This window comes from Corythoichthys intestinalis, chromosome 14, assembly GCF_030265065.1.
Source record: "Corythoichthys intestinalis isolate RoL2023-P3 chromosome 14, ASM3026506v1, whole genome shotgun sequence".
Taxonomy (NCBI): Eukaryota; Metazoa; Chordata; class Actinopteri; order Syngnathiformes; family Syngnathidae; genus Corythoichthys; species Corythoichthys intestinalis.
In genome coordinates this window covers 38,648,995-38,664,358 of record NC_080408.1, presented here as the reverse complement: position 1 = coordinate 38,664,358, position 15,364 = coordinate 38,648,995, and the positions used below count along the sequence as shown (strand labels likewise).

Below are 15,364 nucleotides of genomic sequence, written 5' to 3'. Positions count from 1 at the left end.
CTGATAACTACATTACATTTCCTCATTTTTCTTCACTTTAAACAAAATGACAATGACAGTATAAACCACCTTTTTAACATTTACCATTTCATGTGTCTGACAACTGTTCAGTGATCTTAGAGATGTGTAAGAGACTTAACTTTTGAATGATATTTTAAATAACATCATTTAGAACTAGTGTGGTCTTATACAAATGAATGGGTCAGATTGGTAAATAAATAACAAAAATAAAATAAAACAAATTTAGGCAATTTAATAGCCCTAAATATATATATATTATTTTATTATTTTTTGTGGACATTTAAAAAAAGAAAAACCCATGAAATCATAACCGAGTCTCTCGCTGTATGTAAAAACTGCTGAGCCGGAGTACATTTACTACAGTAAATTTCCTTTGGGGTCACGTTAGGTAGTAATGTTGTGGTATATGATATCTAAAGGCGGCTTCATTAAATCCATGCTTCAGAGACTGCAATTGTTATCAAAGATAAGGGAGGGTGCAACAAAGTATTGGGTGTGTTTGCTTGATTATTCCATTTTTTTCTCTAAACTGAGTAATTCCAATCATTTTTCTCCTCAGCAATGAGTGATTCCATAATTTATTTCCCTGTGATCGGTCAGAAAAATCAGCCGTTAAGGACTACCACAGTTACTTGATTTCTTTTGGCTTTTCTTGGAGCCAGAAAATTGCAATTTGAATTGACTAATATTTTCTGTCATGTCTATGATGTTTTTTTCTACACAATGAAACATCTAAGTGAACATCCACCGAGACTGTTGAATCCATAATTTCTGCCAGTGGTTGTATTAATTCTGCCTGGCAGCAAGTGGTGAGATGTTTTATGACATACTGTGTGTTTTTTCTTCCAAAAAGTCATAAGCGGTGCTGATTTGCCATCGATGATAAAGAGCATCTTTTATTGGCCTCCACCAATCGGTCTTTGCTGCCCTCAAACGCTCACATGAGACAAATCAACGCCTGAGTGGTCAGTACACGCCTGGCTTTTCTGGTTCACGGGCCAGCGACTCATTGTCATCGGGCGGCGACGTGCACATTCGCGGGAGTCTCTGGGGGTCTCGGCCCATCTTTTTCTACTCGAGCAGGAGCACAATGAAAGCAGACACGCCTCTTAAAGGCCAGATAGCGGCTTAGATGCTGGGCCAAAAAAGCGAGTGGGGGAGACAATAGTAACAGGTGTGTATTAATGTGTACGCTTGTAATGACCTTGGTGGCCGTAATAGTGTGTCTAGACACAAAAGTGATGGGGAGGCATTGCTGTCTGCTGTTCTGTGTGTCCCACGAGTGCTCGGAAATTGTGATTGTGATACTAATAAACATGACTGTCAGAAATATGGTTAAGCCCAACATTATTCATACACCCAAGACATGTTCTGTGGAATGGTAGAGGGAAATGACAAGAAAGGTGGAAAAGGCTATACAAGAGATAAAACAAAAAATATATATCATTTTTATTACCGGTATTTTCTTTTGGGTCAGGTTAGGTTTACAGGCCTTAACATGTTATTGATACATTTTAAGAATCCAAAACTTTGCACTATTATTCACTCATTTCCTTGGATTGTTGACAGTGATCATTTACTGCCAGCCTCTCTCTATGAAAATCGATTGGATGTCAATCGCTGTCAATGTTAGACAATGATTTCATGATCCTGCTTGCTTTAGTCACAGGGATTTTATTATCAAAGGAGACATTTAGACAAAATATAAAATTTGAATATCAGCAATTTCTGATTATTCCCAAATTGCCAGGTACAGGAATAAAAGTGCATTGCTGGCCTGGTACAATAATTTATGAAATATCTTTAGTTTGAAAATAAAATTTGAACATTAAATCTATTGCATTTACAGGGATGTAACCGGTGTTGTTAATCTTCATTACTCAAATTAGTTACAGTTACAAATTACTTCTCCTAAAAAAGTAATTGAGTTAGTAACTCCGTTATCTCATTGTAAGAGTAATTAGCTACTCAGCGAAGTAACTGACGTTACTTTTCATGTTTTACACAGTATTACATTATACAACCTATAACATATTTCACATCAAATATGTCTATATTAACCAGGGGTCACGTTAACTGAATATTTTCCGTCGTTGACCGGTTTTTTAAAACGGTGACGGAAAAAACTGAAGTCCATCTGTCATTTTGACAGGTTGCAATTCACACCCCAGACCACGGGGTGGCGAGTGAGCATATTAATTAGCTATTGTCTCTCTTGATGCATGACGTCGTTGGCCTTACTCGGAAAAATGTCAAGGCAACTGAGTGTTTGCCTGGCACGGCCAGACTGTTCTCCCTTTATTTTTCAAACACTGACAGAAATGTCTGGGACACAGCCTCTCGAGTAGGTACAAAATCAATCGACAAATCAGATTTGTTTATTTGCGTGACGTGTTCTTCACGAGCAACGTCCCTCTTGCGCGCCGAAAGTCGTCTCTACAACAACACGGATGGTGAACGGGAGAGCCGAGAATATGTTCCAATCCGCGGTAAATTCAGTTTTAAATGAGCTAAAACACATCGACACGAGTCATTGACAACAGTCTGTCTCGCACTAGCCATGTTGAATAAACTCCGTTCTCCTCGTATGTTTACTTTCGCGCGCAAGTCCCTCGTCCTGCCCTCGTCGCTTTGCTAACGGCACGTCTGCCTGTCGCTGATTGGTGCACTCCGCTGTCTGTATGCCTCTTGTTAAGCTTGTTCGGACAGAATATTAATTAAAAATGAATGAAAACTAAATACTATTGAATATGTCATTATTATCATTTTAAAAATGTAAGTGACGGGTAAAAATAGATTATGACCGGATTTTTATGACACTGTCAGTCAAAATGACAGACAACGAAAAAGTCTAGCTCAACCTCTGATATTAACTGACTGAATTGAACAGATTTTTTCATTCCATGTATGTCACACTTTTTACATCTTTTAAAATTTCACCTATATAAGAGTGTAACGATATACAAACTTAAACTTTCAGATGCTGTGAGAAAAAAGCCTTGTTGTTTTTCCTGTTGTACTGAACCCGCACCGAACCATTATCTCCGTACCGAGGTACGTACTGAACCGTGACTTGTGTGTATCCTCACACCCCTAATATTTATCGATATATTTTTCAATATGCAGGTGAGGCTGTGAATCTCCTGCCTCTCCTGTCTTTGGTTTAGTTGAGTCCTTCTCAAATAGTTGGGCGGGGCCCCCCCCGGGGGCGCATAGCGATGCCGGGGTGGCGAATGTGATCTCGGGGAACATACTTTTTTGACGTGCTAGAATAAAGTGAAATTGCACATCTGCTCAGTGGATGGCAGTGGCGCTCTCATTTTCAGAGTGTGCGCAGTATTTTTGAACCAAACAAGAACACACAGCAAACAGCAGGAGCTAATATGAAGAGCTATGATGAGGAAATATGACAAAGAATATGTGGCATTTGGTTTTGACTTTTAATACAGTGGGAGACGAGGAGAGACCAGTCTGTTACTGTATCTAAAAATGTTTGAAGCGGACAGCAGGAAGGCAAATTTAAGACGTCACTTAAAGACATTAGACCCTTATCACATTGATGTCCCGCTTGATTTTTTTTCATGCCGAATATTGCTAACAATCGTCCCACTTTGTGAGTGTTACATCAGTAAACCAGAGAGCACTGTTAGCGTCATATAAGATGACATACTCAGTGCAAATTACCCCCACACCATGCCCACACCATAGCAAAGCAGCTGATATTGCTGATATAGTTAATGCATTAGTTAATGTATAACCAGACAGTAACTAATAGTTTGGTAAAATTAAAAATAATATATACTGTGTAGGCCTATATAGTGTTAGGGTTTTTTAACTTAAGCATTTATAATTTGTTAGTTCATGGACACATGTGTTACACTTTACAATGAGGGTTCAAAAAGCATTCAGTAATGGTTGATAAAGGTTGGGGGAGGGTGGGTGGGCGTGGGGGGGCTTAAGCATTTATAATTCCTTAGTTAAGGGACACATGTGCTACACTTTACAACAGGGGTGTGAAACCGATTCCACAAAGGGCCGCAGTGGGTCCTGGTCTTTGTTCCAACAGATCCAGCACAGACAGTTCAACCAATGAGGTTTCTGCTAAAATAAGCAGCACCTAACTGCAATCAACTGATTACACTTGTAAGACACCAGATTGGTGAAAAGGTATTCATCTCGTTTGGTTGCAATGAAATCCAGTACCCACTGTGGCCCTTTGAGGACCGGTTTGACACGTGTGCTTTACAATATGGGTCCAAAAAGCATTCAGTAATGGTTAATAAAGATTAAGAGGGGTAACTTAACCATTTATAATTTCTTAGTTATGGTATACGTGTGCTACACTTTACAATAAGGGTCCAAAAAACATTTAGTAATGGTTAATTAAGGTTAAGTAATACTTATGGGTACGTTCACGTGAAATAATACCATACTTAAGGTTAGGTGTTAATAATATATATAATACATTCCTTAACATCAATTCACATAAAAATTAGTGCATTAATAAATAGATATAAATGTATACTGGTACTAGTAAGTGATTATGGATTATGTTATTTTAAAATGAGAAACATTGCTCTGTGAGTCTTTGGGTGCTGCTAACCTAACCTTAAGTATGGTATTATTTCACATGAACGTACCTCACAAGTATTACTTAACCTTAATTAACCATTACTGAATGTTTTTGGACCCTTATTGTAAAGTGCAGCACATGTGTCCCTTAAGTAAGAAATTATAAATGCTTACTCCCCCCCCCCCCCCCCCCCCCCCTTTAACCTTTATTAACCATTACTGAATGCTTATTGGAACCCTTATTGCAAAGTGTAGCACAATGTCACTAAACCATTAGTTACTGTCTGGTTATGCATTAACTAATGCATTAACTAATGCGTTAGCTAATGCATTAGCTAATGCATTAACTCATGTTAATTAATATATTAATAAATGTTAGATAAGCAATTATGTTAATTATTGCAATGTTACTTAAACATTAGTTATTGTCTAAAAATGCATTAACTAATGTTAATTAAGGGACCCTTATTGTAAAGTGTTACCTTTCAAAGCTGCTGCCCAAAGTAACTTATTTTCTGTCATTTGCAACCTCAAAATAGGGAAATGTAATGTAATCTAATGTAATGTAAAGTAACCATGCAGGAATAAATAAAAACATATCACTGATTTCCAGGTAAAATATACTATATTAGAGAAATAATCACTTTTAACAGGGTAAGATTAATCAAAGATTTAATATGAAACCTTTGAAGAGTAGTTCAAGTAAGCAAAAATTACTTTCAGTACAAGAGTACACGCAGAGGAAATGATTTGCAATTTTTGTGATTGTGTATACAAACAAATGCCCTTTGAGGCAAACAAAGCACCTGATTATGAAGTAAGTTTCTTGGCTTTTTTGGAGTGATTAAAATGAGGTGCTCTTTGATTTTGCCTTTGTTTCCATCTTGCCTAACTTTCTGGACACACAATTGCCATTTGTTTCCAAACAATACTTGCAATCGCGCTTGCATAAATCATATACTCCCCACGTTGTCCTACTTTGCTCGCCATCTGACATGGCCTCTCATCAAAATGGCACTGCATGTTAACGTCTGCCGCGTGTTACATTTCTGATTGGATATTGTTTTTTTGTTGTTGTTTTTTTTCATTCAAGGCTGCTTGAAGGTGACCACTTCGTCAGATTAGAACGATAACGATGGGTTTAATCTTCCAATCATGCGTCACCGAGGCTATCAATCAATGAACAGAGGGGGGAAATGCAAAAACGTCAAGTATTTACTGAAGAAGGTTCACTGAAGTGCCTTGTATTCCTGCATCTTTATCAAGACAGATAAGACTATTCCTCTTTTGCTTCCTTAAGCCTGGCAACTTTTGAAAACTTGTGCAGATCCGCATTTATACTCTCTGATTTCCCGCATCATCTCTCCAAGATAGTGATAATACGATTTCTCTGTTTCTCTGTTTGTGTATGTGTGTGCGTGTTTTTCGCTGTTGAGAAACAAACTGGATTATGAGCAGATCACTACATAAACAGCTTTCTAAAAAGGAGGCAGCTATTTAAAAAAAAAAAAAAAAAAAGGCTGAAGAAATGCAAAGAGGGATTTAAATTTTAATTTGAATTTATTCCAGCAAGTGAAAGGTTCTTTTGAGAGGGGATTTCAGCAAAGATGACGGTATTTAAAAGTGATAAACAAGCATCTAAAGCGCCGGTGGAAAACATTTTTTATGCTTCTGTTTCGTGCAGGGGTGGAATTGGGCTGGCGGTGGCCACATCCCAAAAAAAAAACAAAAACGGAAAACAAGTAATAGTTGTAATTAAAATGTAAATAAACGTGATCTGCGAAGATGCCTTCCCTGATTCCCAGTCATTAATTGTGTAATTACCGTTTTTGTCTCAACACACCTATGCGGCGACGTAAAGCAAAAATGTCCTGAGGTGCAAAAGCACGGACTGCACTTGGCACGCGGTTCCTCTTACTCGACATGGATGCTTAAGGAAACACTTCACACTCATCACATGCAATTTCAATCTCACTGCAGAGGAACACAAGCAAAGTTGAAAAATTAAACGCCTGGCGTTCCTTAAAGAATCAGAGGCAGGATCTGCGAGCGTGCGATTAACTCGAGCTGTCAGCTATTGTACTCGTGGATTATGTGTATATTGACGTGATGACCACTGAACTTAAAGCATAGACAGAAAGCTGCATGTCACACTAGACAGACAAAGAGTTACATCATTTCGTCGAACGGCTAATCCGATCACGGCCGGCGTTTGTGCATTTGCTATCTTCGGAAAACGCCAGCAAATAAAAAAAAAGGCGCTAAGTAAAGCTATTTTACAAGACTCCCTCACAGGGATGCAGTGCCAATATCGGGATACAATTTCACACAGCAGTCACATAACCTATAAGCAGGCTTAGGGAAGAAAAAAAAATGGAACACGGCAAAGTCGTCTACTTTCTTCCAAAAAAAAGACTGAAAGCTTCAGTGAACTAATAGCGCAGCCGCATGCGGACAAGAGTTGTGGAAAAAGCGCTCGCCGATGGTGCACCTGGCATCCCGCGCGCAAGCTTGGCAACACTACTCCCTCATAATTACAATGAGCACGCAGTAATGCAAGCGAGAGGGGCTGAAATCGGAACGCTGTCCTTCGAGACAGCATGCCGTTTTTTTTTTTTTATTTTAATGGCTATGCAGAAGAGAGTTCCTCGAAGTGCAGATGGCAGGCTTTTAAAGTAGGTTTGTACTATAAGGTAAAAAAAAAAAAAAGGCCTCTAGCGAGAATGCCATATTGTCAGAAGGCATTACATTTGTCATGTGGGTGACATTATAGGCAATACTGTCATGATTCATATCACGCACACTCATTTAGAACAGCAGTTTAGGATGCCAAGTCTTCACATTTTATACTTGATACAGAGTGATAGATTACTTGTAGATGGCTATACAGATACAAAACTTATCGGTTGCTATTGACGACGATTTGTATCAAGAATTGCAGGGAGGAAAATGCAGTCAATCTGCTTTTCTCGCATCAGTTTATGGAAATGATTTTGTTACTTTCAGTTTGTAACTACAGTATATGTCCACTACAAACAAATACCATCAAGGATTTACATGTTTTGTGTCTTGGAACAAGGCTAAAATCGTCTTGTTTCTTTTGTTCGGACAATGTAACATTTTTCCAGTAAGCAACTACAAGAATGCACTTACTTTATTGTAACCCCGCGCTTCATAAATGCAACATTTCACATTCACATAAAAGGATCACGGGCCAGAGGATCCGATGACGCATGCTAAGGGCATAGTGTCGACAATCAATGTGTCCTGCAATTCTCAGTAGCTCTTGTTCATCACTTCACAAACTCCGTCGTCATTTATTCGTATAAGGCCAGTCGGCCTGCTGGTAGCAATGTCTCAGCCCAGGGCTGTACTCAGTCACATCACAGCACAGTTATGGGACCCTCTACTACCACTTGAACTCTGCAATTGGCCAATGCATTATGTTAAATGTTTACATGGCTTGAAGTCCAGCCTAAACTCCACTGTGATGAGGGCTTTTCTTATTACAATTCAATAGTTAAATAAGTATTACCGTATTTTTCGGACTACAAGTCGCACCTGAGTATAAGTCGCACCAGCCATAAAATGCCCAACAAAGAGAAAAAAAACATATATAAGTCGCATTTCGGGGGGAAATTTACTTGATAAAATCCAACACATAGAACAGATATGTCATCTTCAAAGGCAATTTAATATAAAAATACAATAGAGAACAACATGCTGAATAAGTGTACAATGCATGAACAACGAAATGCGAATATACTGTCCTCACCAGGACGCTACGGCTCGATCCTGGCTATTCAACGGGCTAAACTCCCAAATGACGATGCTGGACGTCCGTATAATTTGCTGAATCAATTTCGTCCTCGATACCAAACAGGTCCGCAGCAACGTAAATAAATGATAATTAGGTGCTATAACAGCAACGACAAAAACAGCATGCGTTCGCTAGCATTAACACATCGTTCAAACAACCACACAACTGGCTCTAAGTGTCCGATCGCGGGTGGAAAACACACAACAACAACAGAAAAGATGATACACATAGGGGTCGCCTCTGTAGAGATATTTTACAAGCATAAACAATGAACGTAGGTTCGCAGCCGTGTTTCTCTCTCGCTAACTCGCCCACTCACTCAGAGCTACATAGCTGTCAGTCTCCTTCTGGCGTGTGAGCGCTCTTCTTCAAGTAAACAAGTGCGAGTCCGCCCCCACGTGGGCGTGAAAGCGCCACAAACTAAAAGCATGCATTTCAATATAAAAAAGTCAATAACACAATTGAACACACATTGCCAAAGGCAGAACGCCAATGTGGCCATAGCTATTAAGAGTTATTCAGATAACTATAGCATAAAGAACATGCTAACAAGTTTACCAAACCATCAGTGTCACTCCAAAAACCAAAATAACATGTGAAATGCTATCATAATGTGTTAATAATTTCACACATAAGTCGCACCCCCAGCAAACTATGAAAAAAAATGCGACTTATAGTCCGAAAAATATGGTAATAATAGTTTTGCTATTCATTATAATCAGTGTTGCTCATAACGACGTTAAAGTATAACGGCGTTATTTTTCAGTAGTGCGTAATGTAATTAATTATTTTTTTTCCATCTTTGCAGCGCCATGACAGTTTACGAGGATGTAAAGGAGCGCGTTCCTTCGATTTGGATGAATGAAGCGCAAGTTGTCTGATTTTGCCACACATCCACCTGCCTGCCTGCCTGCCCTGAAGAGAGCAGAGCGGGAGGGGGGAGGAGGGAAGGTTTTGGTGACACCGTTGCAAAGGCGATGATGATTGGCTAGGTGGCTCAGAGGGTTAGCATAGCATTCACGTTCAAGTTAGCAGTAGCATTTGCATTGCGAACATCATCTTAAACTCTCAGGCAAATCAGTTCAATGTTTTGATTATAAATGAACATGAAAAGTAACACCAGTTACCTTACAATGAGGTAGAAGTAATTTGTAACTGTAACTAATTACTTAACAACACTGATTATCGTCATGACATTTAAGCCTGAGTTAAAGGAAATATCCATTTACCTGTACATATGGGTTGTGTCCAATGTTGTGTTTGTTACACCAATTTATTTATTCTGTTTAATCAATGGTAATGTTATAGATAATGCCTCACTCTCCAAAAAAAAAAAACACATGCTTAATCGCAATATTTGTTTAGGAAAGGAATGCAATTCAATTATTTTCTAAAATGATTCAGGCCACAACTTGATTGATAAGGTAGTTTTAATTGTTCCTTTAAAAATATTCAATTTATGTTATCATAAATTATATTAGACTTTTGATGGAGTGTCACTTCTCATTTCTTTTATTTATTAATATTGTTATTATTATTAAATATGTTTATTGGCTAACATGCCTGAAAGGTTTGACAATGGGGAAGTAACAAATTTCATAATTATCATCAATGTCAGTATGAAAAACATTTCCAAGCCATTATAAAACGACCAGAGACAGACAATAGAGAACGACTTCTTACCATTAGTCCCGTGTTTGGCTTGCACTCTGCAAACTTGTTCATTCCGTGTCGTTCGTAACCACAAAACATCGTAGACTTTCGTAAACTGAGCACCTCCTGTATAGGAGAAATGGCCTGTATTTGTACACATTTTTGGATAAATCCTGGGATGTCATTAAATAATACAGCATATAGAAAATTGTTGGTATCGTAAAAGTAGGCCAAAACTGTCTCCTCTGAGAATTCTGTGCAAAACAAAATGCAATCATTAAATTTGTATTCATGAGTGTAGAAGCCAAATATATGAACCTGTTTGCACTGCATGTGTATGTTTTTCATGATGGACAGTAGGGTTTATTCATCCCTCGTCCCTTGGCACCCTCCCAAAAACTCCCATAAAAGCAAGCGGGGAAGCCTTTGAATCAACCCACCACTGTGATACAAGAGCAGGTATTGCAACAACAACAAATGTTAACTGAGAGAAAAAGTTTTGCTGCTTTTTCCGAGTCGCACAGGAGCCGCATTAGCATGTGAAAAGAATAAACGGGCGCATTCTCAGTTACACACTCCACCTGGCTGCGCACCAGCGTCCTTGTCAGAAGTCCACCCACCGCACTGGCTAACACTGAAAGACCTCCCGGGGACCACGGTGACCATTCACTCGCTTGCCTCTTTTTCCCATGCACCTGTGACTGTTTTTGTGCTTGCTATTTTTTGCTTTGTCTTTTCCTGGCAGCGCGGTATCATCTGAGACACACTTTGCCTCCAAAAGGAATTCTCCTGCCCAACAATGTGGTCTGTTTGTTCACCGGATGTGGCAGGCCAGAGAGTCAAAACAGCAAAAAACAAAACAAGTCGCCGCAGTAATAATTAAAATCGCCTCAAGACAAAATAAGCTCGGGGACGTAGTGATACGAATGGGGCGGTGAGGAGGTACGCTACTTTTATCTGCTGTTTTCTCGCCGACTTGAGGGTCCTCGCAGGTGCTCCTGGACGGCTTCTCGTCCTCGTTCTCTTCGGACGGCTCATCCGGCTTCTCCACGGTCCTGGACCTTAGAGAGCCGCTTTCCCATTTTCCAAAGGACTTTGCCACAATCGCTTTGTCCGCTCCTTTCATTGTTTTCTGTAGAACACATTTACAGCATGACTTCCCAGGTTTATCCCCCTTGTGAGCCATCTGCCCCTTTTTTTGGCTCCCTTTAAAACCTGGGCTCATCTTTCCCAAACCCAAAGTAAAGCTGGGCAGAAACTGTGCAAATTAAGCCAGTTTCTCGTCAGTCTGCATGACGGACTTTCCCAAAGATTTGATATACAGTATTTCTAGTCAGTGTTAGAAGTTTAGTAAAAAAAAAATAATAATAATAATAATTTTTGTGGATGGAAAATCCAGAAAGTCATCTTTTGTCATTTGCACTAAAAATTGAAAGCTAGATTTACACTTTAGGGGGGTCATTGTATGTAGTCGTACTGTATGTTGGCAAAGAAACACAAATTTGTACGCATGTTTGAACAAAGTACGCTAACACGTACGTGAAGTTATCTTTAGGAAACACTTGTATCAATATTTGGATGGAATGACTAATATGTAATAAAATGAATACTGACCAGGTATTCTTACGCAAATATTTGGTTCCTTACCATTCGTTACCTAGAAATTCCATTCGTCAGTAGTGTCATTAACTGCGGACCTGTTGTACGATGCTTCCAAAGGGCAAAATTCAGATATGTCCACGTATTGCAAAGATGTCATCTGTCTGATTTGTTTCGACAACATTTTTAAGCACACGCAACCAACACCTAAAGGATTGAGGGGAAACAACAATGATCCAAACGTAGGCGGTCAAGTCATGACTGTCCAAAAACTGTCTTTCAATTGGTGTCAGAATTGAACCCTCTCACGGCAACATGTATGCCCCGCTTAAGGGAGAATCTGGGTATTGTGCGCATATGCATTCTCTACAGCATTCCAGAAACTGTACTGATTGCCCTGGCATCTGTTTTTAAAAAGCATTTCAACATTGTTTTATGGGGGAGTGTAGAACTAAAACAATACAAAAAACATCAGTAAACAGAAGCTGAAAATGTGGAGGAAAAACAAACACATTTTCTCATTTAATCCAACGTAAAGGAAAATAAAAATAGCACATTATGCCCTAATTGAGCGCGGTACAGTCCACAAATACTATTACAAGGCCGATCAGGATTAGCGGCGGAACATACCTAGTTATCTATTTCCGAGTGCCAAGACTGCTTGCAGTGGGCAACTACATTTCAAAAGCTGGCAAATCCAGTTGTCTCCTAAATACAGAAAGTACTTAAATCCAAAGCGAACAGAAGAAAAAGACGGATAAAGGGTGCTCTGCATATCACCGAAAAGCTTGTGCACTTTTCAGAATCACTGGCTAGGTTAAACAAATATGCTAAGTCGAGATCAAAACAATCCTTTGATCTGCAGCCTAGTTTCCAGAGGAATGGCTTGGCTCTTGTTGTAAATAACTTGTATAAATCTATATACCGTTTGCCTCCAGGTAATATAAAAAGTGCCAGGGATTCGCAGGCAAAACCTTGTGGTTAGGAAATAGATCAGATAAAAGCATATGAATATTTCAGCGACGTCGCTCTCTGGCATTTTGTTGCACACTTTCGAACCCCGTGTGATCATTGTACTTGTTTGGAATCAAACCAATGACAACTATCTGATTCAACACACACATATACACATGTGAGTCCTATACTTTGTAGCCTGTGCGGAGCGGAGCGTTCCTACCTTCAGCGCGCCATTCGGCTGGAACACAGTGAACAGCATTGTCCCACACTTGCCTACAAAAAAAGAGGACTCGAAGAATCAGAATGCAGAAGCAACTTGCTGACTAACTTTGCTCTCTGTTTCGGTGAAGCACACAAAGCAAAACGCTGTCCATTCAAAACAGACAGCATAACTCTTTTCACAGAGACAGGAGGGGGTGTTTGAGGGGGGCTGGGAACAATGTGCCATGTGCAGTCACTTTGCAGGCAGGCCTGAACGGTGAGGGCCACATGGGGCCGGGACCGACTGACACCATGCCGCCAACTAACAGAACTACTTTTGTCCCCACTCAACTCCTCGAGACACTTTTTTTGTAGTCTTCACTCAACTTAGTTTCTAACAATATATTTGCATGAGTTATATCAACCATAATCAGTGTATTAGTTTTTTTTTTTTTTTTTTTTAAGAAGCGTACTTACCTGATGCAAGAGTCACATTTCTTTGGGTTCTCCAAACGGTGGCGTATCACCTAAGAATTGCACTTTAGTTATGACAAAGGGCACTTTTACACTGGCACTGTTTGCTCTGTTGTAAACAGACCAGAGTTCTTTATCTCAGATAAACGCTAATGTGAATGCGCACCCAAACTCTAGTTCGGACCAAACAAACGAACTCTGCTCAGCTCAAAAGTCGTGGGTCTCGGTAAGCTTTAAGCGCACCCTGCTTCGTTCGTGAATGCAACTGGAGCAGGGTGTGCTTTTGCTACTTGATGTGCAGCATTACAGCGTGGAGCTGTGATGCTCCAAGCTCTAACGGTACACACAGGGCATCCTTGGAAGCGGGAATATAGCTTGCACGCTATTCAAAATCAACAATGGCAAGATGACAGATGAACCATGGCTAAAAGTTGTTGTCCTGCGCTAAGCAGTTGCCTTTGATACACAGAATTGGGTTCTAATTAGGGTTGGGCATCGTTTGAAATTGAACGATTCTGGAACCGATTACGATTTCACATTTGGATTCCGGTTCCGAATGATTCTCGATTCCGATTCTTTTAAGTGGCAGGGTAAAAAAAGGCAAGGTCCAAAAAAATTGCATGGTTTATATCAAAGTCTTAACTTCTCGATGATTTTTTAAAATTATATGAACTTCTCACGGGGCTAATTTTAACTTGTATATAAATATCAGTCTTTGAACTTGTGAATTTTTTTCCCGCTCAGCGATCAGGGCATCGAAACATGGAATCGAAATTTTAAAATTCGAACGATTCCGGGAGCATTGGAGTGATAGAACCGGTTCCCATCGATGCTCGATGCCCAACCCTAGTTCTAATGTGGCGGATGTGTTTTGCATGTTGTTGTTGAACGTACTGTGTGAGAGTGAAAGAAGCCGAAACATGGGGACTCTCGGGGCGACTGTATCGTGAGTCTTGCCCTCCTTGAACTGGGGACAATTTGACAGTCCAAAAATTTAAGAAAGTGAGAGCGTGCATGTGTGACTTGGGTATCACGCGGTTCCCTTTCGTGGTTTAATTTTTCCCTCTGCATTGTTTGGCTACTCAAGTTCACTCGAGTAGGGAGGGAGCAACCCCGCTGCTGGCCGAGCAGCGACATGCTATGCTATGCTACATTAGTTGTTGTTTTTTTAACTGACTTGCACACAAGCACATGCTGCACAAAAAAGTCAGTTGACAAAAAAATGACACATAAAAACGCACGGTTATTTTATCATTGCAGTAATTAAAAAAAAAAAAAAACTACAGTGGTTCATTTACATATGAAGTTAATTCGTTCCAGGACCATGTTTTTAAGTCAAAATGGTCGTATGTGGAGCAGGATTTTCCCATAAGAATACATTATGATTCCATTAATTCGTTCCACAGCCCGAAAACTTACATTAAAATATTGCTGGTACTATTACAAATGGCAAATAGACATAGCAAAACAAATACGTTATTAATAAAAACCGGAATAATAAAATAATTCCTGTAATAATGTAACGAATCGGGTTCTAATGTGGCAGACAGGTTTTGCGTGGTGTACCTGAACGCACCGTGTGGTAGACGTGACAGAAAGAGGGAGAGGTGCGGCAGAGACATTACTTTGTCTTTTAATGTTTTGTTGAGAACACCGTCAACTGTGGCGGACGGTAGGCCTGTTGTGTTGCACAAGTTCTGAAATAAATGATAAAAACCTGACGAAGTTGACGATTTCTTTGGCGATGTTACCACAATAATAGTTGTCACCTTAACTTTTAAAGACTGGCGAATAGAGGTCGGCAAAGGACTGTGGAAATCGTACACATTCTACGGCCGTATTGTTGAGCAAGTTAACGGACGCGCACCCCACGCTCATATTTTTCTATCATTTCCATCTTCATTTCAATGGCATGTTTCACCATCTGCACTAACCTTGTTGGAACCTGTGTTGATTTCTCTCACAAGAAAATCCGCCTTGCGTCCATCTGCGCCGCTGTCATGTCGTCGTATTTCGAGCATGTCGTCAGATGTAGAAACAAATGGCGAGTCAAATTTTACATCGGAT

General features: G+C 39.8%; 1 protein-coding gene across 6 annotated transcripts in view; it reads right to left on the bottom strand.

Moving 5' to 3' along the window:
* st18 (ST18 C2H2C-type zinc finger transcription factor) overlaps positions 1-12,972 on the bottom strand; it is a 118,827-nt gene extending 105,855 nt beyond the window's left edge. For 5 of the 6 annotated variants that reach the window (XM_057856654.1, XM_057856656.1, XM_057856659.1 and 2 more), the window contains exons 1-3: positions 12,843-12,972; positions 11,018-11,198; positions 10,097-10,192 (exon numbers count right to left, since the gene is read on the bottom strand). In XM_057856654.1, coding sequence (XP_057712637.1) covers positions 10,097-10,192; positions 11,018-11,198; positions 12,843-12,881 — 316 coding nt within the window. In that variant the 5' untranslated portion in view covers positions 12,882-12,972. The remainder of the gene's footprint in view (positions 1-10,096; positions 10,193-11,017; positions 11,199-12,842) is intronic. The other variant, XM_057856662.1, reaches the window with a different exon arrangement.
* Between the last annotated feature and the right edge of the window lie 2,392 nt (positions 12,973-15,364).